A 26,159-nucleotide genomic window follows, 5' to 3' on the forward strand; every position below is an offset into this window, starting at 1 on the left:
CCAGGTTTCATAAATTTTATGACAACTGTTCCTAAACTATATGTTTGATTTTCATAAATATTATGACATGTTTCATTGAATTGAAATTTATGAAAAGTTCTCATAAATGTTATGAAACATTTTCATAAATGTTATGAAAAGTTTCATTGACATGTATTTAAAGATTGTTTTCGTAAATGTTATGACAAAATCATTAATATCATGATTTATAATTTTTATATGCATATTTTTTTATTTGCCATATTCTTATGAATTCGCCAAAGCTGAGCCGAACTACACCAAAATATGTTCGTAACAAATAAATTTACGTTTACCGCTTCCGATCTTTATTTGCAAGAATATCTAAAATACTTGTAATAACATCACTGCTGGTATTCGTACCACCCAAATCTGAAAGTATATAGGAAAAATGTTCAATGATTGGTACACAAAGTTTCAAAGTCATATACCAGATGTCCGTATGCCCAGATCTACTATGGTTTCATAGCAAGCCTCCTTTATAATGCGTGCATGTTCTTTATGGTCCAAATGATTTAACATATCAATGCTGGCATTTATCATGGCCATGGGATTGGCAATATTTTTGCCAGCTATAGCGGTACCAGTGTTACGAGTCCCCGGTTCGAAGATGGCATACTGCAAAATAACATTTGGGTATAAAGTTGATGTAATTAAGCAATTTTTTTTGGATTAAAACATAGCATACTCCCTTACATTATCACCATAATTTCGACCGGACAGTAGGCCAGTTCCTCCAATCATACCACATATAACATTAGCCACAATGGTGCCGTATAAATTAGGCAAACACAGAACATCGAACTAGAAGAAATTGGTTGATTAGAAAATTTGCTCAATAACTTCTGCTATGATATCCAACATATATGCCATGTTTGCCCTAAATCGGTCCATAGCCTGATGTTGCTACCAAAAAATGTTCCACGTTTTTATTTGCTCTTAATACTCACTCACCTGATGGGGATTTGCAACCAACTGCATACAGGCATTATCAATAATCATATTGTCATGTTCAATATCTGGATAGTCTTTGTGCACTTTTTTAGCAGTTTCCAAAAATAAACCATCGGACAACTTCATGATGTTTGCCTTGTGAATGGTGGTCACTTTTTTGCGACCATTATTGCGAGCATATTCAAATGAATAACGAGTCACACGTTCAGCATCATCTCTAGTCATGATTTTTAAACTCTCCACTAGACCGGGAACCACTTCATGTTCCAACATGGCATATTCCCCATAGGTATTTTGACGAATGAGAACAATATCAATGTCGTTGTGACGAGCCGGAATGCCAGTCATCGACTTGCAATGCAATACATTTACATACAAATCCAGTTGGTTGCGTATGGCAACGTTTCGTGAAATCTCACTTAAATCCAAAGAATCGGTTTCAATATTGCCCTTGATGCCAACACCATTACGCTTGATGGAAACAATGGCATTTTCGAGATCTTTGTTGCCTATAGTGGAGGAATCAATATCGATGATTTCAAAGTCAATGGGTGCCCCACAGCAAAAAATTATATCACGGACATGGGACATGAGTTCAGGTCCAATACCACTACCTGGTAGCATGGTAACAATATTTCTACCACCATACTGAGATAGAGGGATAACATCCTCCTAGAAAAAGAAGTCCATTTCATTTGGTGGGTACAACTTGGTGAAAGATTTTTTAATACCTTTAGTTTTCTTCGAACCAATGGCTTGGTGTACACCATGCCTTTGGGTGGCTCACTGTAATGCTGATATTGAAAGGATTCTAATGTAATTTTAATAACCTCATCCAACTGCTCAAAGCACTTACTCTGTATTGGAATGGTAGTTTACACAACCTGTAAACTGTGCGCAGGGCCATTTTTGTTTAATTTTAAAATGTTTCTTGCAACTGACAATAACTTAATGCCTTTTTATACCCACCACCATAGGTTAGGCAGGTATATTCATTTAGTCATTCCGTTTGCAACACTTCGAAATACCAATTTCCGACCCTACCAAGTATATATATTTCGGATCGTCGTAAAATTCTAAGACGATTTAACGATGTCCGTGTGTCTGTCCGTCCTTCTGTTGTAGTCAGTCTGCAGCCTTCAAAAATTGAGATATTGAGCTGTAATTTCTACGCTGGTTAGGTTCTTGAACGGGCAAAATTGGACCATATTTTGATATAGCTGCTATATATGGCCCGATCTGCCGACCATGCCCATAAATGCTTTATTTTTGTACCCTTCACCATAGGATGGGGGTATACTAATTTCGTCATTCTGTTTGTAACACCTCGAGATATGCGTCTGAGATGCCATAAAGTATGTATATTCTTGATCGTCATGTTGTTCTAAGTCGATCTAGCCATGTCCGTCCGTCTGTCTGTCTGCCGAAAGCCCGCTAACTTTCGAAGGAGTAAAGCTAGGCGCTTGAATTTTTTTATTAGTGTAGGTCGGTTGGGATTGTAAATGGGCCAAATCGGTCCATGTTTTGATATGGCTGCCATATAAACTGATCTTGAGTCTTGACTTCTTGAACCTCTAGAGGGCGCAATTCTTGTCCGATTTGACTGAAATTTTGCACGTGGTGTTTTGGTGTTATTTCCAAAAACTGTGTTCAAATCGGTCCATGTTTTGATATGGCTGCCATATAAACCGATCTTCGGTCTTGACTTCTTGAGCCTCTAGAGGGCGCAATTCTCGTCCGATTTGACTAAAATTTTGCACCTGGTGTTTTGCATTACTTCCAACAACTGTGCTAAGTATGGAGTAAATCGGTACATAACCTGATATAGGTGTGATGTGAACCGATCTGGAATAAAAATTCATAATCTGGTATAGCTGCCATATACACCGATCTTCGATCTTGACTTTTTGAGCCGCTAGAGGGCGCTATTCTCATCCGATTTGGCTGAAATTTTACCTGAGGTGTTTTGTTCCAATAACTGTGCTAAGTATGGTGCAAATCGGTACATAACCTGATATAGATGTCATATAAACTGATCTGGAATCTTGACTTCTTGAGCCTCTAGAGGGCGCACTTCTCATCCGATTTGGCAGAAATTTTGTACAAGGCTTCTCTCATGACCTTCAACATTCGTGTCTAATATGGTCTGAATCGATCTATAGCTTGATACAGCTCCTATATAAACGGAGCTCCTGATTTAGCTTTTTGAGCCCCTACAAGGCTCAATTCTTATCCGAATGAACTGAAATACACAAAACACAATGACTTCTACAATGTTCAGCATTCAATTCATTTATGGTTCGAATCGGACTATAACTTGATATAGCACCAATAGCATAACAGTTCATATTCAATATTCTTTGTTTGCCTAAAAAGCGATGCCGCGCAAAAAACTCGACAAATGCGATCCATGGTGGAGGGTATATAAGATTCAACCCGGCCGAACTTAGCACGCTCTTACTTGTTTATCCTATTTCGCTGAAATTTGAAACAGTGAGTAGTTTAAGGCTTCCCGACATCTAACCTAAATATGATTCAGATCGGACTAATTTCGATATAGCTGCCATATATCGATCTCCTGATTAAGGGTCTGAAGTCCATAAAAGCTTTATTTTTTAACCGATTTCGCTGAAATTTGAAACTGTGGGTTATTTTAAGCCTCCCGACATCTGACCTAAATATTGTTCAGATCGGACTATATTTGCATATAGCTGCCATATAGACCGATCTCCGGATTAAGGGTCTGAAGCCCATAAAAGCTTTATTTTTTAAATGATTTCGCTGAAATTTGAAACAGTTAATAGTTTTACGCCTCCCAACATAGGACCCAAACATGGTTTTGATCGGACTATATTTATATATAGCTATTATATGTATCGATCTGCCGATAAAGGGTCTGAAGCCCGTAAAATCTTTATTACCCGATTTCGCTGAAATTTGAAACAGTGGGCTTTTTTAATCCTCTCGAAATCTGACCTATATATGGTTCGAATTGGACTATATTTAGATACAGCTGCCACACAGACCGATCTCCAGATAAAGGGTCTGAAGCCCATAAAAGCTCTATTACCCGTTTTCGCTGAAATTTTAAACATTCAGGTATTTTAAGCCTCTCGAAATCTGACCTAAATACGGTTCAAATCGGCTGCCATATAGACCGATCTGCCGATAAAGGGTCTGAAGCTCACAAAAGCTTCATTTTTTATCCGATTTCGCTGAGATTTGAAACAGTAAGTAGTTTTATGCCACCCGCCATCCGATCCAAATATGGTAAAGATCGGACTGTATTTAGATTAAGCTGTCATATAGATCGATATGCTAGTAAAGGGTCTGAAGCTCATAAAAATTTATTTATTACCCGATTTTGTTGAAATTTGAAATACAAAATTCAACAGTGACTTATTTTTATAAGACCACTCAATGTCCGTGCCAAATTTTGGGTGCATAAGTTATCCAATTTTCACCGGATTGTGAAGAAAGGGGTTTTCCATATATACCCGAAGTGGTGGGTATCCAAAGTTCGGCCCGGCCGAACTAAATACCTTTTTAATTGTTTAATTTTCCAAACAAAATTTTCTGTCTCACTATCACCAATGAGAGTAACATTCGATATAGAACGAAATGTGTTTTTCATTCAGATCCAATCGTTTTGAAAACACTTGTTCCAGATTTGAATGGGAAAAGTTAACAAGCTTATGTTTTTTGGGTTGTTGGTAAGCCAACTGTTTATTAAATTTAATTATCTTCTAGGTAATTATTGAGAACAGTTTATGTACACCAAGAAAAAGTCACAATTTCTAGGGACCAATGACCGGTAAAAGTAATTACTCTTACTTGACCAAATCGCTGTTTACGAGAACAATAGGAAGAATCTAATTTTGACAGATTACCTTAAAATAACCCCAAGAACTCGTACACTGAACAAGATCATCAACCTGTATTAAAATACAAAAGCATTCTATAAGTTCCCGATGCCTGCATGGTCAGAGATTCCCTTAAGTCTGGAAGGGATTCGAGTAAAAGAAAATCGCACAGACCGGTTTTATTTCTCTTACCAGTAGCCAAGATCCTTGAGACACTGTTGTTGTTGTTGTAGCCACATTTTCATGTGGGGTGGCGATACTCGCTCCTATAGGTGAGCAAGCTCGTTCCGGTACAAAGGACTGATCGCCGCGGGAATAAGATGGCCATTGGATAGTTAAATGCGTCAATAACTTGCCTTGCCATATCGAGCATCATAGGCACTCAGTATTTGTGCAAGAGTCTGTACCGCCCGGCTTCTTCGCCATTAACGAAGCCAGCCCAGCTTTTTGGGGAGGGGCTAAAGCCTTTTGAGTAGGGCTGAGGGGATTAAAACATTTTTGGGGGGTGCTTAACCCACCCCAGAGGGGCTTTTCTACGCTTATCCCTCTTATTGAGACTCTGCTCGATATTATGGGGGGCTAAAACATTTCTCCGGCCTGCTTAGTCCACCACCCAAAGTCCTTTCTACGCTTATGCATCTAATTTAGACTCGGCATTTTTTCAAAAACAATGTAATTTTGAAAATTCTGGGGGGCTAAAACATTTCAGGGGGTGCTAAGCCCACCCCAGAGGCCTTTCTTTGCTTATGCCTCCTCTCATTGAGACTTTACGCTCGATACCGCTGATTGTTCGCGACTGCCGTTGCAGCTATTCCGTATATGGAGCATCCCACTATCCGCAACCTGTGGACGCGCCCGCGGGCACAATATGGCCATTGGTTAGTTAAAGGCGCCAATAAATCGCCTTGCCATATCGAGCATCAGTATTTGTGTAAGAGCCGGTGCCGCCCGGCCTTTCACCATTAGCGATGCCAGCCCAGGTTTCTGGGTAGGGGACTAAACCACTTTAAGTAGCAATAAAATTGGCAAATTTTGTCAAACACAATGTAATGTAGTTTGCCCCTGTTCCTTAGTGGAATGTTCATTGGCAACATTTGCTATTTGCAATGTAATTTTGCCCACCCCCCAGAGGCCTTTCTACGCTTATGTCTCTCACTGAGATTCTCCGCTCGATACCGCTGATTGTCCGCGACTGCTGTTGCAGCTACTCAGTATGGAGCATTCCATTATCCGCAACCTGTGGACGCGCCCGGTAGCTCGCAGCAAAGCTTCGTGACAGCTATAAACACCACACAAATCGGACCTCAATGTTCCAGCCAGTGGGGTGCTCACAGCTATCCCGTGTCCACGCAAACTGTCGAAGAATAAACCTAGGCGCTTGAAATTTTGCACAAATACTTCTTATTAGTGTCGATTGGGATTGTAAATGGGCCAAATCGGTCTATGTTTTGATATACAATAGTTATCATATAAACCGATCTTGGATCTTGTATTCTAAAGCCTTCAGAATACGCTATTCTTATCCAACTTCGCTGAAATTTTGTACAACGGCTTCTCCCATGACCTTCAACATGCGTGTCAAATATTGTCTGAATCGGTATATAGCCTGATACACTTCCCATATAAACCGATCTCCCGATTATACTTCTTGAGCTCCTAAAGGGCGTAATTCTCATTCGAATTAGCATGACTTCTACTATGGTTTCAACATTCAATTTAGTTATGATCCGATTCAGCAATTCTTATCTATTATTCTTTGTTTGCCTAAAAAGAAGCAGCCATTCAAATCACCATCATATGGTTCGCCTTTGACCGCTAGAGAATTCCCGTTAGATCTACAGGGCACTTCCCGTTAGATCTATTTAGGGCTGAAGTGCTGCTGCACATACTGCCAGATGCAACATGTGGGAGGGTCCACATAGTCCGATGACGATGCTTGACACGGTATCACTATGATCACCACACAGGTTATAACTTCAAGTTTCGATCAGTTTCAGCTGAGAGCTATTGGCCACGCCAATACGTAGCGGCAAATGAAATGCTTCATAGGGTGTAGATGCAGCTACAGTTGCGGACAATCAACGGTATTGAAGAGAGAGTCTCAGTGACAGGCCAGGTGGCACAGGCTTTTGCTTAAAAACTGATTGGCTATGATGCTCGATATGACAAGGCAAGTTATTGGTGCCTTTAAATAATCAATGGCCATCAGATTCCCGCGGCGATCGGTCCAATGAGCCGGAACCTGCTTGCTCACATATAGGAGCTTAAGAGGTGTTATTTTGTCACTTTTGAAGCTGTTATTATTTGACATTTGATGCCTCCACGGGAGACCTTTACGTGAAAAGTATATAAAAGCTCTTCACCACGGTGGAAGATTAATGCCATCCAGGATCGTGTTGTTTTGGGAGTCCGATACGGCGTGCCGCAGTGCGACACCTCTTTCGAGAGACGTTTTCCATGGCATAGTACCTCCCAAATGTTGCCAGCATTAGGTGGGGAAAACCACCGCTGAAAATTTTTTCTGATGCTCCCGCTAGAATTCGAACCCAGGCGTTCAGCGTCATAGACGGACATGCTAACCTCTGCGCTACGGTGGTCTGCCGGATACGACAGTACTGTTTAAATATTGGATGAAAGAAAGTACTGGTTTATCAGTCAGAGTAGGAAGGTAGACGGTAGGATGGATGGTAGGAAAGCGATGGATGGATAGGTGGTGATGGACTGTTGAAGTGATGGGACGGAGGATGGATGAGTGGTAAGTAGAATGCATCGAAAAGGCTGATGAGTTGAAGGCTGCTGTACCGTTGAAGTCTTCGGAGCTGGTCGAGTATGGGTGTAGTGTAGAAATTCTGATGGTTGAAATGTTTTCCACACGGTGTCGCTGCTATTTCTTGCGAATAGCAGAATGTATACCATGTTGTGCTAATATTTCGGTGGCTTTCTGAACATGAATCTTTTTGGATTATGCCACCCGATTTCTCATGGTTTCTGAATGACATGTTGCTATGGGGTGGTGCTTGCATCATTCCATGACCAGCCCGAAACTGTTTGAAGTTCAACTGTAGTTGGACTGTGTGGTCGATCAGAGTCCTTAATCTGGTACCACGGGAGTCACTTCGGGTCCAACCTGAGTATGTTGAGGGCCTAGTTAGAAGCAACGTGCTGCTTTACACCTACAATCGCAGGAAGGGCGTTTGGAGTTGCATGTTATCAACCGGCTGCCGTGATCCATAGATCGGAAAGTGTTTTAGATGGTGTTCCGCTCCTTATCAAGAGAGAGAGATCATAGCCAAACAATGTGGGATCCAATTATATATCATGCTGGCTTCGGTCATGTATGGGGTCGTTGGTTGACGCATTATATTCACCCGGGGTTCAAAGACCTGCGGATTAAGCGAATACGGCAGTTGCAGTCTTAATCCTTCCATAGATCGGAAGGAGTTTTAGATGGTGCTCCGCTCCTTACCAAGGGGAAGATCACGTCCAACAATATGGGATCGAATCGGATTTTATGTTGGGGTCGTTGGTTGGCGCATTATATAACTTCACGCATTATAAAAAAATTGTACTGAGTTCTATGAGCAAAATAGTAGCGACATGTCGCAGCGTCAGTAGAAACGAAGACAACAACATTGAAGCAGAGTTGATTGGTGCCCATTTCGTAAGCATTTAATTATATTGGCAATTAATTGAAGCGAAGTTTGAATTGGCGCAGCGACTTGTCGCTAATATTTTGCTTATAGAACTCAATATCACTGCTACGGAATGTGTTTGCATTTTCGTTGTCACATTTTTTTTTATAATGCAATTTGATAGTTGTTCGGACGAAAAGTTGAAGTCAGTTCTAAGCTTTACGGTGAATAGGAGTTTTTATGGTCGAATTTGGATCGTATTGTATAGACAACGTTTACTTTAAACAAGACGGCGCTACGTGTCACACAAGCACCGAAACCGTTGCTCTTTTACGGGAAAATTTTCCGGGAGGTGTTATCTCTGGAAGAGCTGATTACAAATGGCTTCCGAGATCTTGGGATTTAAAACCTTGCGAGTTCTTCCTTTGCGGCCACGTGAAAGATAAGATGTACGCCAACAGCCCAGCGTCGATTTAAGTCCACAAAAATAGAGCAAGTTAGGCTATTGAGGACATAGGGCAGCTACTTTGCGATTTGGTTATGAAAAATTTCACGAAAAGGAAATGGTCTTGTATGTGTGGTCGTGGTGGCCATTTGGCATATTATTCTTTTTTATTATTAAGGGTATACCTTCCTCTTTATTATGAAATATGACAAAAAATGGAATTTTTCTTTGAATATTCGTTCAACTTCTGGGACGATAATAGATTGCAACTCAACTGCAGTTGCGTTGCCAGGAGATAAACCCTTGATATAAAAATTACTGTAACGTTGCAAATGTTTGTCAAGTGTAGACACTGATGTGTTTTAAACATTCAGCTACTAAGTAAATTGAAAAAAGTATGCCATTCAACAAAGAAATGAAAATTTCCATTACAAATTTGCTTGTTGGCAACGCAACTGAAGTTGAGTTGCTATCCATAATCGACCCCTTCATTAACAGCTTACACCTCACCGAAACCGACCTTTGATGGATGCGGTTACGTCAACCCAAACATAAACAGGGTTCCGTGTTCCTTTCAATCCTGGCAGGGAGCAGAAATATATGGAGAAGCCACTTCGGAATGTGTCTTCCCAGGACAAAGGACAGTTAGTTGCAGGTGGGGACCCAATCGGGGTCAATTTTGGGAATAACACCAGCTGCTGTAGGTTGTTGTTCCACAGTGTATTCCATATAACATTGATTGGTTTCTATATTTTCTTCTCTAATGTTACCAGCACATACTCACCTGATGTCACAAATACCCATGATACTTACCCATATAAGACCATAAGCAATATTGCCTTGGTTAGCGGAGACGCCACCGTCAGTACGAAACGGTACGAATTTTAGCTATTTAATTGAACTGAGATAGCTACACAACTGTTTTTAAGGCTATAGATAAAAGGATACCGTAGCGCAGAGAAAAAAAAACATGTTCGCCTAGGTCCGAAACCCGGAGAGAACATAAAAAAAATCAGTGCTGGTTATCCCGTCCTAACGCTGGTGACATTTGCGAGGTACTATGTCAAGTAAAAATTTCTGCCCAAATAGGTTGTTGTTGTTGTAGCAGTTTGTTGTGTTCTATCTTTCGTCTGTTTGTTTCTGTTGAATGTCAAGATCCAGAAACTCTGCGACTAAGATGGGGTGCGTCCAGCGGGATATGGGTCTGAGTCGAGTGGGTCTGGCTGGGCAGTTAAACAGATGTCCTGTATCGTGTGGTCCCTGGTTACAATCCGGACATACATTAATCCTACAATCCTACATTTGCCGGAAAGTAATTGAACCAGAACGCCCTGGATGATTTGGCACCACGGATGACATTCGTAACTTCACCCACAGTAAATTGTGGTGGCTGTCCATCGGCTCGAAGACCACGGATACGGCGAATGCCTCTCCTCCTTGCCCTGTCGCTCTCGGGATGCACAATAATTTAGCGGTTAAAAACCTGGCGCCTCTCTTCGGATCAGTCACGATTACGTCGCCAAAAGTGACTGAGGTCCTGTCATCCCGTCTACTTAACTACTTAACAGTAGACCCGCCTAATCGGCCTTCTTCTGGTTGATAAACGTCCGGCGCTCAGAGTTTATGAAGTCGGGTGGTCGGGTATGTTGAGAATTATTGGGAGGTTGCCTGACCCCAAAGAGATGACGGTTTGCCAGAATACGTCACTCAGGAGATCAGGGGATGCAATGCTAGTGGGGGCATCCTCATTCACCGTGCAAAACGTGGAGCTTTCAATCTGCTCTGCCAAAGCCATGCCACGCTGGTTGTTACCTAGGAGAGAATGCCATGGAATAGGATGTTCATTAAAGTCCCCTATAACCAGACGATTATGGCAAGATAGTAACCCACTTATATCGGGATTGGGACACAGCTACCAACCGGCGGTATGTACGTCGGACCTGACTGCTATCCCCATGCACTCCATGTAGGTGTCACTAGCGTCAAGCGCAGGCGAGATGGGTATATATTGCACGAAATGGTGTATCACGAAGGCCAATCCCCCACCTCCATTCCTTGAGCGATCCTTACGTAGCACATTGTACCCATGACAACTGTGCGAGCTGCAGGTGTTGCTCAGTTTTTTTTCTGGATCGCTGTGACCAATATGTTCTTCCGACTCATAAAATTCACAATCTCGTCGATCTTGCAACAGAGACCGTTGCAGTTGAGTTGCAAATCAATCAATCAAACATCGCCCACTCAGGCTTTACATTGATAGATTTAAACATTTTCAGGTTTTTATAATACAAAAATCAATATTAAAATCTAATATAATACTATCACTAAAATAAATAACTAACAAATTTATTGAGTGCAAAAAAAAATTGTTTTTTTTTTAATTAGTAACATAGTCTAACGCACAATTATCCGTTCAAACACCAAGAAAAAGCAGCAAATGTGAGATATCATCAGTGATGAAAATGAATTCAATTGAGTTGCCTATAAGAAATGTTGGATTAGCCTAAACTTAAAAGTTTGTTGACATACTGAGATGTTTTTAAGACTAGTAGGAAGAGTATTCCATAGCCTAGACAAGCGTATTACAAACGATCTTTCAAATACAACATGATTGAAACTTTCAATACGAATTGGAGAGTTCTAGGTTGAATGCAAGAATTGAAAGTAAGGAAGAAGGTAACTGGAAGGGTATTTAAGAAAAAGCAGAGGCATCTAATATTGAGAAAGTGCTCAAAAGAACTTCCAAGTAATTGTTTCGCAAAGTATTCGTAGTCTCGTCTACAACGACGACCGTAAACAAACCGTAGTATGCTATGGAAACACTTCTGAAGCCTAAGCAGATTAGTCCTTTGGGATCCGGAATATAACCCAGCACCATACAATATATGAGGCATCAGCAACGAATGAGCTAGCATATATTTTATTTGTGTGGGTAAAATAACATTCAAATTGTAGAGCTTTTTAAGTATAAAGTTTAATTTGGAGCAGATATATGCAATGTGCAAGAAGAATACAATATCCAAATCAATTACAAAGCTCAATGAGGTCATAGTATCAGTCGATGTGACAACATAGTTTTGAACAATAATATTTTGAGGAGAGTATTGATGACGTGAACTATTGAATACCACGCATTTTGTTTTGCCAATGTTAATTGTTAAGTTATTTGACCGAGCCCATTGACAAACTCGTGCAATATCTTCATCAAGGTTCGAGATGCAACTTTCTAACGTACCGGAGTCAGTTGTACTTAACAACTGGAAATCGAATGTCATTAGGATTGGGGCTGGGATACTGCTGTTGTGTATATTGCCGCACGGGAGAGGTCGGGCGGGTCACATAGTCCGACGATGAGGAAACTTAGTACCCACTGTTGTGGGCAACTATACTCCCGTAGTGATGTGAGGCCAGAGCAAGATTGAAAATGTACCCACTTCATGCACCGGTTACACCTCACCGACACCGACCGATGATGGAGGCGGTTCTGGCAAACCGAACAGAACCAGGGTCCGGGGTTCTTTTCACTCCCTACAGGGACCAACAGCGTGCGGATAAGGCACACCGGGATGTGCCTCATGACGAAAAAAGACGAATACGTACACTGAGGCGACAGCCCTTGCCGATGATGGATTCCATCGGGTCAATCCGGTGGGTACAACCGGCTCCCATGGCATTTGCCAAATAGGTGCCACATTGGGGCACGCCGTTCAGACTGGGCTATAAAAAAGCCAATCCCATGGCAGCCGATTGTACATGCCGGATTGACCCGATGGAGTAATTCATCGGCAAGGGCTGCCGCTTTAGTATACGTGCGGCACGCCGCTCAGACTGGGCTATAAAAAAGCCAATCCCATGGCAGCCGGTTGTACATGACGGATTAACCCGATGGAGTAATTCATCGGCAAGGGCTGCCGCTTTAGTATATATGTAAGAAGTTTGCTTCGGTTCCTTATTGGAATGTTCATAGAACAATCTGAAGATTAACGTTTTAAATTATCTTCCATATTAAAACAACAAATTTTTAAGTTTTCAAATAATTTAATTATTTACTTGACTATCTAACATGCATGTATTCGATAAATATTTAATTTTTTGATTGTTTACATAACTTTTGACTAAAAAACATAACTAAAAGAAAATTGTTTAAAATCATAAAAAGTAAAACAAAAGATAAAAAGGAGACTTTCATGTAATACATATAAGTGGGGGATGTTTAAACATCAAAAGATTCATAAAATATAAATAATAATAATACAGAGGTGAAAACAAAAACAATTAAACTTTAAAATTATATTGTTATGTTCAAGGGGGTCAATCCATGTAGTAAGGGTTGTATACAGTCAAGTAAAACTCAAGTAAATTATTTTGATTCAACATTAGGCTTCCTCTCATAGGAGCTTATCCAATTGTCTTATATCATTAAGTAAATATATGTTTGACCAGCTCTGTTATGTTATGTTTAAGATGAAAAATACATCTAATCTAGTATGCCTGTAGAATAGTAAAAGTGGAATTTCTTTGCAGTGAATAGTTAAAACGTCAGGAAAATAGTGTGTCATCATTTAATAAACAAAAGGGGGACTGGTGGTATTAGCATAGCGACCAGCCCTTGAAATCAGAAAAGTCAATGTTAAAAAAGAATCTGTAAAGATATGGAAAAGAAAAAATGGAAAGAGTAGGCATGTATTAGAATGGATCAGCTATTAGAAATAGAAAATACTTATATGAGTGTGTAATATATACTGTAATTATTACCTTTTCCAAATTTTTTAAATGAATTTCATCGCATTTGATTAGGATAGATTTTGCTTAATTTGCTCTTGGTGATTAGTTTTTCAAATTTTGTTTTCTGGTTATATTCCAATCGTATGACGAAACAATAAAGGCAGGAACATGGCAGTAACACATCTTTGATTTACTCACATCCCCATATAAATATTAGAGCACAGTAGTATGGATGGGTGGTGGGAAAACATTCACAACTCAAATCTTGGAACATTTTGTTAAGGGTTTCATGATTAGGCGGCATTTGTTAATGGAGCAGGTTTGATTTTCTTATTGTTCTGTGTCAGGTTAAACTCAAACTTAATGCTAAAGTTAAACTTTACTTTCTTTTGTAATCATTTTCTTTCATTTTGGCGGTTAAAGATCACAACACCCAAAAAAATTTCACTTTAATTTTGACAGAAAAAATTTCCATGAGGCCTGTAACCACATAAAATGTAACATATAAAAAGAAAACATGAAGTCCATACGCGCATCAGTTTACAAAACACCATACATAATTTTGAATTTGGTAGGGCCGGATTGATTGGAGTTTGTTTTTAGTTTGGACGAGAGGTAACACATTAGCCAAACCCATTGGAATGGAAAGTGTTTGCGGGAAATATATAAAAAACAATGGGAGACAAAACATCACAACAAATTAATATTCAATTCCATAAACAAATTGTGTTATATTAAAAATTGAAAAATTTTATAATTTAGAAAAAAAAGGTTGATATACAAAATTATTTAAGCCAAACATACTTAAGAAACTTTTTCAAATACTACGTGTGTGTTACATACGTTTGTAGACAAAACCAAGTGGTGCATCAAAAGAGTGCTTTCAAACTGGATAGTGTAACTTGTACTAAGATGAAATTGCAAAAGATGTTGTACTGAGGCAAATGAAAAGATTAATTAAAGCTGGTGTTAAAGCAAACATAAAGGTGGTTGTTAAGACACATTTTTATAAACTATATAATTATGAATTTGGATTAAATTTAACCGGAATTTTATCAGAAACAAGTAGGTTAGGTTAGGTTGAAAAGAGGGTGCAGATATTAATCCGCCCCATGACACTATGGACATACACCTAAGCCAGTAACCGGCCTGTTGTGCGCTCTAAAAACTATAAAGTAACCTCTAAAAAGAATTTTTTTTTAAAGTTAGGAATTCCGCGCTACTTACAAAATCGTTAATTGTTTTCAATACCCCACTCCCCTAAGTTGTAAAACAAGTTGAAACAAGTAACAAGTAAAAGCGTGCTAAGTTCGGCCGGGCCGAAACTTATATAACCTCCACCATGGATCGCATTTGTCGAGTTTTTTCCCGACATCCCTTCTTAGGCAAAAAAGGATATAAGAAAAAATTTACTCTGCTATTAGAGCGATATTAAGATGTGGTCCGGTTTGGACCACAATTAAATTATATGTTGGAGACCTGTGTAAAATGTCAGCCAATTCGAATAAGAATTGCGCTCTTTGGGGGCTCAAGAAAAAATAGAGAGATCGATTTATATGGGAGCTGTATCGTGCTATAGACTGATTCAGACCATAATAAACACGTATGTTGATGGTCATGAGAGAATCCGTCGTACAAAATTTCACCCAAATCGGATAAAAATTGCGCCCTTTAGAAGCTCAAGAAGTCAAGTCCCCAGATCTGTTTATATGACAGCTATATCAGGTTATGGACCGATTTGGCACCGTTTTGGCACCGTTTTGGCACCGTTGTTGGATATTATAACAAAACACGTCGTTTAAAATTTAATCTCAATCGGATAAGAATTGCGCACTCTAGAGGCTCAAGAAGTCAAGACCCAAGATCGGTTTATATGGCAGCTATATCAAAACATGGACCGATGTGGCCCATTTACAATACCAACCGACCTACACTAATAAGAAGTATTACAAAATTTCAAGCGGCTAGCTTTAATTCTTCGGAAGTTAGAGTGACGGACGGACGGACATGGCTAGATCGACATAAAATGCCGCGACGATCAAGAATATATATACTTTATGGGGTCTCAGACGAATATTTCGAGTAGTTACAAACAGAATGACAAAATTAGTATACCCCCCATCCTATGGTGGAGGGTATAAAAAGGCGTAAGGTTCGGCCGGACCGAACTTTGGATACCCACCACCTCGGATATATACTAACCACTTTTCGTCCTAAGTCGGCGAAAAATGCATAATTTATGATCCCATAGCAGCTATATCTAAATATGGTCCAATCTCCACCATATTCGAGCTATGTAAAGGTCCAAAACAACTCATTGTACCAAATTCATCGGTTAAAAAAGCAGCTTTTATGGGCCTAAGAACTTAAATTGGGAGTTCGGTATATGTTTATGACAGCTATGTCGAGCTATGTAGGGGTCTAAAACAACTGATTGTACCAAATTCATCGGTAAAAAAAACAGCTTTTATGGACCTAAGAACTTAAATCGGAAGATCGGTATATGTATAAGACAGCTATATCCATATCTGAACCAATCTGAACTATATTGACATCCCACTTTGACAAATTTCAGCGAAATTCGTGTAATAAAGTGCTTTAATTGACCCAAGAACTCAAATCGGGAGATCGGTATATATAGCATATATGGCATTACCAACTATAGCCCCATCTTTACCATACTCGAAACGAATGTCGAAAGGCCTAATAGGACTCATTGTGCTAAATTTCAACCAAATCAGTTAAAAAATGCTTCTTTTATGGCCCAAAAACTTTAAATAGCAGCTACATCCCAATCTGGACCGATCTGGGCCGTAATGAAAAGGGATGTCGGGGGACTTACTTATTATTCCAGTGTTAGTCAAAATCGGACAAGTATATACAGTCGGACATTGATTATCAGGCATGCTCGCGACCGGAAGCATCACGGATAATAAATTTTCACAGATAATGGAGTAAATTTGTTTGCAGTTTTTATATATATTGACTAGGTCATGTTGTCAGAATGGATGAAGAAGCTCCAGCAAATAAGTCTTTTGAAGGGGAGACCAAGAGCCCGATGAAAAGATCAAGTGGTGGGAAATACCTTGAAATTTAGAGTCAGAAATTTTAGAATGAGCGCAGAAGATCGAGGCGCTTGGAACGCTATTCTACGTTCGGCTAGTGGAACAAATGTTCTGTCATAGCCAATCAAAGTAAGTAAGTAAGGATGTAACTTCTCCGGGGGATTAGAAAGAATGACTTCGGATTGCTGACAGTACTCCTGACTGAGCACTACAACGTTTGGCCTTAACGTCGCGCTAGGCACATAACGGATTTCTGTAGAGTTTGTGATAATGAGAAGGATTTGGAAACGGTCGAGCACTTTCTGTATCACTGATTTGATATTGTTGAATATTGGCCACCGTGGCGCAGAGGTTAGCATTCCCGCTTATGACGCCGAACGTCTGGGTTCAAATCCCGGCGTTAACATCAACAAAATGTTCAGCGGCGGTTATCTCCTTCCTACTTCTGGATACATTTGCAAGGTATCCTGCCGTGTTAAAACTTCTCTAACATGTGTCGCTATGAGGTATGTACTTCGGACTCGGCATAAAAAATGGAGGATATCCTGTCGTGTTAAAACTTCTCTAACATATGGTGTCACTTTGCGGGATGTAGTTCGGACTCGGCATAGAAAAAGGAGGCCCCTTACCATTGAGCTTAAACTTCAATCGGACTGCACTTATTGATATGAGATAAGTATCCCCTGTTCCTTAATGGAATGTTCATGGGCAAAATTTGCAAAATGTGTGTTCAAAAATGCGTGTCAACAAAAGAGAGCGGGAGAGTGCGTAAGAGCAAGAGAGTTTGGCAATTGAGAGCTTGCAAATTTCTGCTGGAGGTTTTTTCCCCAGCAGACATTTGCAGCATAGAACAGCTGTTTTATGAAAACCAGCTGTTTAATCCAAATAAAGGTAAACAAAAAGTAAAGGCTGTACATTACTCTACTGCAAATTTTTACTGGCAAATTTCTACTGGAAATGTACGCGAAAAGGCCTAAAGTGTAATGATTAGTAGTGAATCGGGCATCAGTATTGAATTTAGAAAGTATGTGCTCTTATACCTTAACATAAAAAAACAAATTACTACACAAAGACAATTTCACTAAATTAGATGTTATAAAAAGTTTAGTAAATTTTAGTGTTTTAATATGTATTAATAAAATCAAAAACACATATTAGTGGGACTTTGTTAAAATACAAAAAAATTATACAAAGGTGTTATAGTACAACTAAGTGTTCCCAATTCGAATCGAAAACTTTATACTTTGGAAATAGAAGGCTTTTGTTATGTACAGACAAGTAGACAAGAGCTCCAAAGTAGGTACATAATTTTTTCGACTTGAGCTACGAGTTATAGAAAAATATGGCAATAATTTGTTTGCTGTTGTATATACAAGATTTTCGGTGTATTCAACAAATGCTTGACATACATAAATAGTTCACATTCATTCTAGTTAAAAGAAATAAAAATAATACTCATATATATTCGTAATAGTTCTTTGATGAATAAAGGCTACTCTGTTTATAACTTAAAGGTAATTACAAACAAACAAGTAAATATAACATTGAAGTAAATAAAAATTCAATAATTAAAACAGAATACAGAAAGTAGTGTGTATATAGTTAAATGCATTTAAAGAAAAAAGTGCATATTGTAAAGAAAAAAATATATAACAAGCATTCAAAATCGTTAAATAATTCGGCAACGAGAAGTGTCTTAATAAAGGTCTTGTGGTATATAAAGTCAACAAATACAAGAAGTCTACATTTCAAATTTAAAATGCACACGTAAAACACAAAACATTACCAGTTAACACGCTTGTTGGAGAGGATATCCAAAATGCTATGGACAACATCAGTGCTGGAGTTGGTTCCACCCAAATCTGAAAAAGGACACAAGAAAAAAAGTGGTTATATTGTTAGTAACAATGAGAAAGAAGTGTAGGGAAGATTATGAAGAAGTGTAAGTCCCCATAACAGTAAAAAACAGAATATGGGGAGAAAGCGCCTGTCCAACATGATCACATGTATTTGCGTGGAAGATGCGGAGGAAGAAACTGCAATTTTCAGCCTTAAACACCACCAAAGTATGTCTTTATATGGCGAGCATTGACCATACTTAAGTTATAAAAGTGGAAGACCATTATGAGCTTCTCTTTCAACAACTTTTTTCTGAAATAGAATCTTAGGGATCAATTTAATATTTAACTCCCGAGCTGCAAACGTCCAGATAAATATTAGGAAATATTGGGTTGCCCAAAAAGTAATTGCGGATTTTTTAAAAGAAAGTAAATGCATTTTTTATAAAACTTAGAATGAACTTTAATCAAATATAAAGAATGCAATTACAGAGTCACAAGCTGTGAAAAAATTTGTCAACGCCGACTATATGAAAAATCCGCAATTACTTTTTGGGCAACCCAATATATCTGAACGTGTAGATATGAGATCCAAAATGTCACCACCCACTAACAACCTCCTTCACTAGAATGCTGTTAAAAATGCGACTATATGATACCAATCCATAGTGAATGCCCACCAATTATGCCCACCACAGTGGATGCTCACCAATTATTGCATATGATTTCTGTATCCTTGTATCCTATACAAAAATGGACCTCCACCACTCATTGCAGAGGGTGAGAGAAATAAACCAACTAAGATTCTGATGGTGTAGTAGACTAAACTCGAATTCGAGTTTGTATGATATCCCAGCACGGGAAAGCAGTCAGCACCAAACAGGTCGGAACATTGATGTCCGATCTGTGTGGTATTCATTGCTATCACAAGAAGCTTAGTTGCGAGCTACCGGGAGCGTCCACAGGTTATCGATAGTGGAATGCTCCATACGGAGTAGCTGCAACGGCAGTCGCGGACAATCAGCGGTTCGAGCGGAGAGTCTCAGTGAGAGGTCAGGCGGCACCGGCTTTTGCACAAATACTGAGTGTCTATGATGATTTGTATGACAAGGTGAGTTATTGGCGCCTTTCAATAAATGCCAATAACGGAAAACGCAGTGTAATGCTCTCTCTTGACTTTTTTAAGGCCTTCAATTCCATTAATTTTGTTCGATAACTTACTAAATTGCGTGATTTTTTAAAATTTTCTGCCTGGAAACGGATACTTTCTTACTTAAGTAACAGATCTCAGTTTTTGGTTCTGAACGGTGCAAACTCAAGCATGTTTTATCTTCATTCTGGTGTACCACAAGGTTCTATCTTGGGCCCACTCTTTTTTATACTTTACATCAATGATTGGCATCGTTTTACTTCTCGTAGGAGACATTTATATTTGCTGATGACATTTTCTTACTATTAAATGGCTGTCCTACGACACCTGATATTCTTCAGAATGATATAAAATGGGTTTTGGGCAGGATTGTTAACTGGGCTTCTGTCAACTCTTTAAGAATTAATCCCTTCAAATCCAAGGCTCTTATGTTTGGAAGATACAATACCACCTCTCTTAACATTTTTGTTGGAAATTCTGAGATTGAGTTTGTCGACCGACATCGATGTTTGGGTGTTATTATTGACATCGAGTTATCTTTTAGGCACCATATTGATGCCTTGTCAGGGAAGGTTAAGTCTTGCCTTCGTAAAATGTTGTTGTTGTTGTTGTTGTTGTTATAGCAGTTTATTGTGTTCTATATTTCGTCAGGTTGATTCTGTTGAGTGTCAAGACCCAGGAACTCTGCGACTAAGATGGGGTGCATCCACAGGGATCTGGGTCTGAGTCGAGTGGGTTTGAACGGGCAGTTAAACAGATGACGTGTATCGTGTGGTCCCTGGTTACAATCGGGACATACATCTTGCACGTCGGCATCAATCAATCCTTGCTCTGTAGGAGTTAAGGCGGCTGCATCTGCCGGAACGTAATTGAGCCAGAACTACTCTGGTTTGCCGGCGGAGGTCGATTTCTTCGGGTGCAATGGGAGGCGGTCGTTCTCCAAGGACTACATTCACCCGGTAGCTTATTACCGCATCTGCTACCGTGTCTTCATGAATGTTGTTTAGACCTGCTTGATATGCCACTTGATCTAGAGGTTCTCTCTTGTAGCGCTGAACCTCACGCTCTAGATCATGTAGATCTACCTTAAGGCTTCTGGGCGGTGGATATTTTCTATGTCGACCGACATAGACGTTTGGGTGTTATTATTGACACCGAGTTATCTTTTAGGTACCATATTGATGCCTTGTCAGGGAAGGTTAGGTCTTGCCTTCGTAAAATGTATTCTTCTATTGTTTACCTATCTTTCAAGGTGAGAAAGCTTCTGGCATATTCTCTGTTAATGTCTCAAATAATTTACGGTTTGAAGGTTTTTCAGGTACTATTCAGGCTAACTTTACAAAATTGAGGCGAATTGTGAATACCGTTGTGCGGTTTGCCTACAATGTCCGAAGACAAGGTTTGTTCTCATGTGGACCACCTCCACCAGGAGACAAAGATCCTACCAGTGCGAAGACATAACTACATGCTGTCTAAGCAATACCTTTTGGGCTGTTATCGCAGAAATCATCCAAATCATCATCTTGTGGATAGATACCCACCGCCCAGAAGCCTTAAGGTAGATCTACATGATCTAGAGCGTGAGGTCCAGCGCTACAAGAGAGAACCTCTAGATCAAGCGGCATATCAAGCGGGTCTGAACAACATTCATGCAGACACGGTAGCAGACGCGTTAACTGGCTACCGGGTGAATGTAGTCCTTGGAGTACGACCGCCACCCATTGCACCCGAAGAAATCGACCTCCCCCGGCAAACCAGAGTGATTCTGGCTCAATTACGTTCCGGCAGATGCAGCCGCCTCAATTCCCACAGAGCTAGGATTGATGCCGACGTGCAAGATGTATGTCCCGACTGTAACCAGGGACCGCACGATACACGTCACCTGTTTAACTGCCCGGCCAGACCCACTCGACTCAGACCCAGATCCCTGTGGACGCACCCCATCTTAGTCGCGGAGTTCCTGGGTCTTGACACTCAACAGAATCAAGCAGACGAAAGATAGTACACAATAAACTGCTACAACAACAACAACAACAAGGTTTGTCGAGTGTAGGAATTCACTACTTTTTCATAATGCTTTTGCTAATATTAGACCTGTACCTCTAAGGAGGATTTTTGTTTTCTCTCGGTCTACTTGAAAACCGCAATCATTTATTCCTAGAATTAGAAGGAACATATATGCGAAATCATATGCTGTCAGAGTAACGAGATGCTGGAACCGTCTGCCTCATGGATTACGCATCTTTGCCCATTCCAACAACGTTTTCCGTTTAAAAATTCTTGATTTTTATAACTCTTGCTGATGGTTAAATTATTTTCCTTGTTCTATTGATATTTTCTCTTACTTTTGATGGTTCTGGTGTTCGAGCTAACCGACCTATTAATATTGATTTTGAATCATTTCCCGATATTGGAGATTCGGTTTCCTTTCGTTGTGTAATATTGATAAGTCCAGTGGTGTTGACGGTATTTCCATCAAGTTTCTTAAACTTTTATTTCCCTACACTTCTGATTTCATTTTACATTTATTTAATTCTAGTTTGATTTTTTCTGAGTTTCCTGATGTATGGAAAATTTCGCGTGTAGTACCAATTCCTAAATCTTCTATTATTAGTGGTCCTGATGATCTAAGACCTATTTCAATTTTTCCAGTACTTTCTAAAGTTTTCGAACATATTCTTAAAGACCAGATAATGTTGGGTGCTGGGCATAAAATTGTTGATTCCCAATACGCGTTTCGATAAGGTCGACATCTATGCTGCTTCATCTTACTGAGTCAATACGGAATGGCTTGAATAATAGGAAAGATTGTGTCCTTATGTCTCTTGACTTGACTAAGGCATTTAATTCTATTTACTTTGGTACTATGGCTGAGAAATTAAGGGATAACTTTAACTTTTGTAGATCTGCTTGCAGGCTTGTTATGTTGTTGTTGTTGTTGTTGTAGCAGTGTGTTATACACTGAGGCGGCAGCCCTTGCCGATGAAGAACTCCATCGGGTCAATCCGGTACGTACAACCGGCTGCCATGGGATTGTTGTTATGTTGTTGTTGTAGCAGTGTGTTATACACTGAGGCGGCAGCCCTTGCCGATGAAGAACTCCAATCCGGTTAGTACAACCGGCTGCCATGGGATTGGACTTGTTATGTCGTATATGTGCGGTAGATCACAATTTGTTGTTTTTAATGGAGCTCGATCAGGCATTATTCCCCTCTTTTCTGGTGTGCGGCGGGGGTCGGTATTAGGACCTCTTCTTTTTATACTCTACATTAATGATTTTTCTGAATTCCTTGGACTAACTTGTGTGAAACCTTTCTTTTTGCAGACGATATATATCTTCTTTTTAGTGTGGATCATGGTTTTAGCAATATTTTGGAGATGAATATTAAATTGAATTTAATTATCTGTTATACTCAGGTTATTGAAATGTTTGTATGTAATTATTTTATGGGCCTTTTTGGATTTACATTACATATTTGGTTAATAAATAAAGTCAAAATAACCAATGGTCACCCTGTTCCTACGGCAGTCGGTCCTTTGGACCGGAACGAGCTTGCTCTCCTACAGGAGCTTGCCGAGGATCGCACCTCCACTTGAATATATGGCTACAACACCAACAATCAAAATAACATCAATCCCATGGCAACCGGTACGTACCGTATTGGCCCGATGGAGTATTTCATCGGCAAGGGCTGCCGCCTCAGTGTACAACAAACTGCTACAACAACAACAAAATACCATTTCCCCACTAATATATTTAAATTAGCATCGGGTCAATCCGGTATGTACAACCGGCTGCCATGGGATTGTGGAATGGTTTTGTATTCAGAAATACTTGTATAGATTTATTGACAGTCTGGCTTGCATCTGCTTGATGCAAGTTGCAGTAATCATGTAAACATGGATTGGATAATCGGATAAGAATGGCGACTTCTAGTTGCTCAAGATGTATAAACGGGAGGTCGGTTTATACGGCAAGCTATATCAGGTGATGGACAGATTCAGACCACACTCGGCAAGGAGAGCAAAATTTCAGACAAATAAGATTAAAAATGAAGAACGTTTAGAAATTTTTTCAGATGACATGGAACATATATAAAGTAAGATTGGTTTGAAAGAGGAAGCGGATTTTAACTTTCCCAGGCCACTTTGGACACACACCGACGTAAGTTTTTGGTGTGCGCTTTAAGTAATGACAAGTAGCCTCGAAAAAATCTTTTGCAGGAACTTCGTGCTACCCACATAATCCTCAATGGGTTTCCAAAAATAAAAAAATAACAACCCCCGTAGTCCTAAATGTCTCGCAATGATGCCAAAACCCAAACTGATCTCCCTCCCAGTTCGACCGGAAGCACCCACGAATATCTAGTTTCTTTCGACACCTACATAAGTAATCGGGTTGGTTTGCGCTTTAAATAATGGGAAGTAACCTCGAAAAAAAACCTTTTACTGGAACTCCGTGCTACCCACATAATCCACAATGGGTTTCCAAAAATAGTCCTGAATGTCCCGCAATGATGTCAAAAGCCACACTGATCTCCTCCCTACTGATCTAGTTTGACCAGAAGCACCCACGAAAATCTAGTTTCTTTCGATTGAATATTTTATCGCTTCTACTTGAATATTTTATCACTACTACTTACCTGGTGTCCTAATGCCTCTGTCGACAATGGTCTCGTAGCTGGCTTCTTGAATAACGCGGGCATGTTCCTTGTGTCCCAAATGATTTAACATATCAATACTGGCATTAATCATGGCAAAAGGATTTGCTATATTTTTACCGGCAATAGCGGTACCAGTGTTACGAGTACCAGGTTCAAAGATGGCATACTATAAAATGTGATAGCAAATAATTATTTTTTTTCTGATTTGTGAATGTTAGAAATACTCACATGATCGCCATAATTGCGGCCAGACAGCAAACCAGCACCACCAATCAAACCGCAGATTACATTGGACACAATGGTACCATACAAATTGGTCATATTCATAACATCAAACTGCAAAAAAACACAATTTTGATGATAAGTATAGGGTGAACAATAAGTTTTTATTTTCTCACCTGATGAGGATTGGATACCAACTGCATACAGGTATTGTCAATAATCATGTTATCATGTTTGAGTTCTGGATAATCCTTATGAACCTTTTTGGCTACTTCTAAAAACAAGCCATCAGACATTTTCATAATATTGGCCTTGTGAATGGTTGTCACCTTCTTGCGACCATTTTGGCGGGCAAATTCGAAGGCATAGCGGGCTACACGTTCAGCATTTTCGACAGTCACTACCTTCATGCTTTCCACAACACCTTTTACCGATTCATGTTCCAACATAGCATATTCACCATCAGTGTTTTGGCGAATCAAAACAATGTCAACATCTTTATGATGAGCTGGAATACCGGGAAGTGATTTGCAATGCACCACATTGACAAACAAATCCAGCTCATTACGAATAGCTACGTTGCGCGAAATTTCAGTCAAGGTTTGTGACTTGGTCTCAATGTTACCCTTAATGGCCACACCATTACGTTTGATCGAAGTTATGGCATATTCCAAATCATGATTGCCCTCTGTGGACGGGTCAATATCAATAACTTCGAAGTCTATGGGAGCACCACAGTAAGCAAAGATTTCCCGCACATAGCCCATGAGTTCGGGACCAATACCTCCTCCAGGTAACATAGTGACAGCATGTCGACCGCCATACTGAGCTTGAGGAATATCAGTCACCTACATACAACGATAGACATAAATATCAATACATTGGATATAACCTCAAATTTGCGATAGGGAAAAGGACTATTAACATACCGTTACTTTCTTCTGCAAAGACGACTTTGTATGGGCTACGTCCTCGGTTTTCTCTTTGGTAACTAACATAGGGTAGCTCTAAAAATACAATGTATATTATTAATAAAAGCTTGCTGCTAGCATATATATTTTGCCGCATATATTTCAATTATGTAATTTTTTTTTGTTTTTCTTATAATTTGTAGTGTCGATTGGGAGGATCGCTTACCCTACATAAGAAAGGAGTTTGAGTTTTCATCAACCTTTGTGCTAGACGTACTGCCATTTTGATCTAATTCCTGCCTTCGCACAATTCTTCGCAAATTAAAATTATTAAACTTTACTGTGGATGTTCCAATGCAGCAGTGCGAAGTCGGAACTTTTCGGGTATTCCAAAGTCAATATTTGTTGACACTGGCGGCGATTTGCAGTTGCTTGGCGACGGCTTCTTCAATGACAACTCAAGACAAATTAAACCAGGTAATGTACAGCAAAGATATATAAATTTCCATGCAGTGGCAGTTGCCCAACAACAAAATATTGAGTGCACTATCTGGCAAAATCAGTCATTAATGCATTTCTGATTTGGTGTATGTTACTAGTTCGCACCATTTTTCGTTGTGTGTATGCTATGGTTTTTAACTACAATACACACACATGGTTGAATTAAGAAGG

General features: G+C 39.6%; 3 protein-coding genes across 4 annotated transcripts in view; 1 reads left to right on the forward strand and 2 right to left on the reverse strand.

Moving 5' to 3' along the window:
* LOC106094619 (methionine-R-sulfoxide reductase B1) overlaps positions 1 to 26,159 on the forward strand; it is a 117,132-nt gene that overhangs the window by 44,925 nt on the left and 46,048 nt on the right. The window lies entirely within an intron of this gene.
* LOC131994976 (isocitrate dehydrogenase [NAD] subunit gamma, mitochondrial-like) lies at positions 98 to 1,903 on the reverse strand. The gene is made up of 6 exons (XM_059362318.1): positions 1,829 to 1,903; positions 1,704 to 1,766; positions 973 to 1,644; positions 715 to 822; positions 450 to 636; positions 98 to 390 (listed from the first exon to the last, which is right to left on the reverse strand). The coding sequence occupies exons 1-6, from the start codon at positions 1,877 to 1,879 to the stop codon at positions 311 to 313; spliced, it is 1,161 nt and encodes a 386-aa protein (XP_059218301.1). The 5' UTR covers positions 1,880 to 1,903; the 3' UTR covers positions 98 to 310.
* On the reverse strand, positions 12,931 to 25,881 carry LOC106094458 (isocitrate dehydrogenase [NAD] subunit gamma, mitochondrial). Of its 2 annotated transcripts, none has more exons than XM_013261674.2 (7): positions 25,714 to 25,881; positions 25,506 to 25,583; positions 24,753 to 25,424; positions 24,583 to 24,690; positions 24,334 to 24,520; positions 18,489 to 18,564; positions 12,931 to 13,554 (listed from the first exon to the last, which is right to left on the reverse strand). In XM_013261674.2, coding segments are annotated over exons 1-7 (1,179 nt in total). In that variant the 5' UTR covers positions 25,771 to 25,881; the 3' UTR covers positions 12,931 to 13,553. The 2 variants fall into 2 exon arrangements, with proteins under 2 accessions (XP_013117128.2, XP_059218300.1); XM_059362317.1 differs by lacking the exon at positions 12,931 to 13,554 and adding an exon at positions 14,046 to 14,117.

The sequence above is a fragment of the Stomoxys calcitrans genome, chromosome 2 (assembly GCF_963082655.1).
Source record: "Stomoxys calcitrans chromosome 2, idStoCalc2.1, whole genome shotgun sequence".
NCBI lineage: Eukaryota > Metazoa > Arthropoda > Insecta > Diptera > Muscidae > Stomoxys > Stomoxys calcitrans.

Coding starts and splice junctions, on each gene's coding strand:
- LOC106094458 (XM_059362317.1), bottom strand. CDS start 25,770: ATGGCAGTACGTCTAGCACAAAGGTTGATGAAAACTCAAACTCCTTTC. Junction 25,584..25,713: donor AAACTCCTTTCTTATGTAGG/GTAAGCGATCCT, acceptor TTGTATTTTTAG/AGCTACCCTATGTTAGTTAC. Junction 18,565..24,333: donor CAGAGGCATTAGGACACCAG/GTAAGTAGTAGT, acceptor GTCCTTTTTCAG/ATTTGGGTGGAACCAACTCC.
- LOC131994976 (XM_059362318.1), bottom strand. CDS start 1,879: ATGGCCCTGCGCACAGTTTACAGGTTGTGTAAACTACCATTCCAATAC. Junction 1,645..1,703: donor TGGTTCGAAGAAAACTAAAG/GTATTAAAAAAT, acceptor TTCTTTTTCTAG/GAGGATGTTATCCCTCTATC. Junction 637..714: donor GTCGAAATTATGGTGATAAT/GTAAGGGAGTAT, acceptor GTTATTTTGCAG/TATGCCATCTTCGAACCGGG.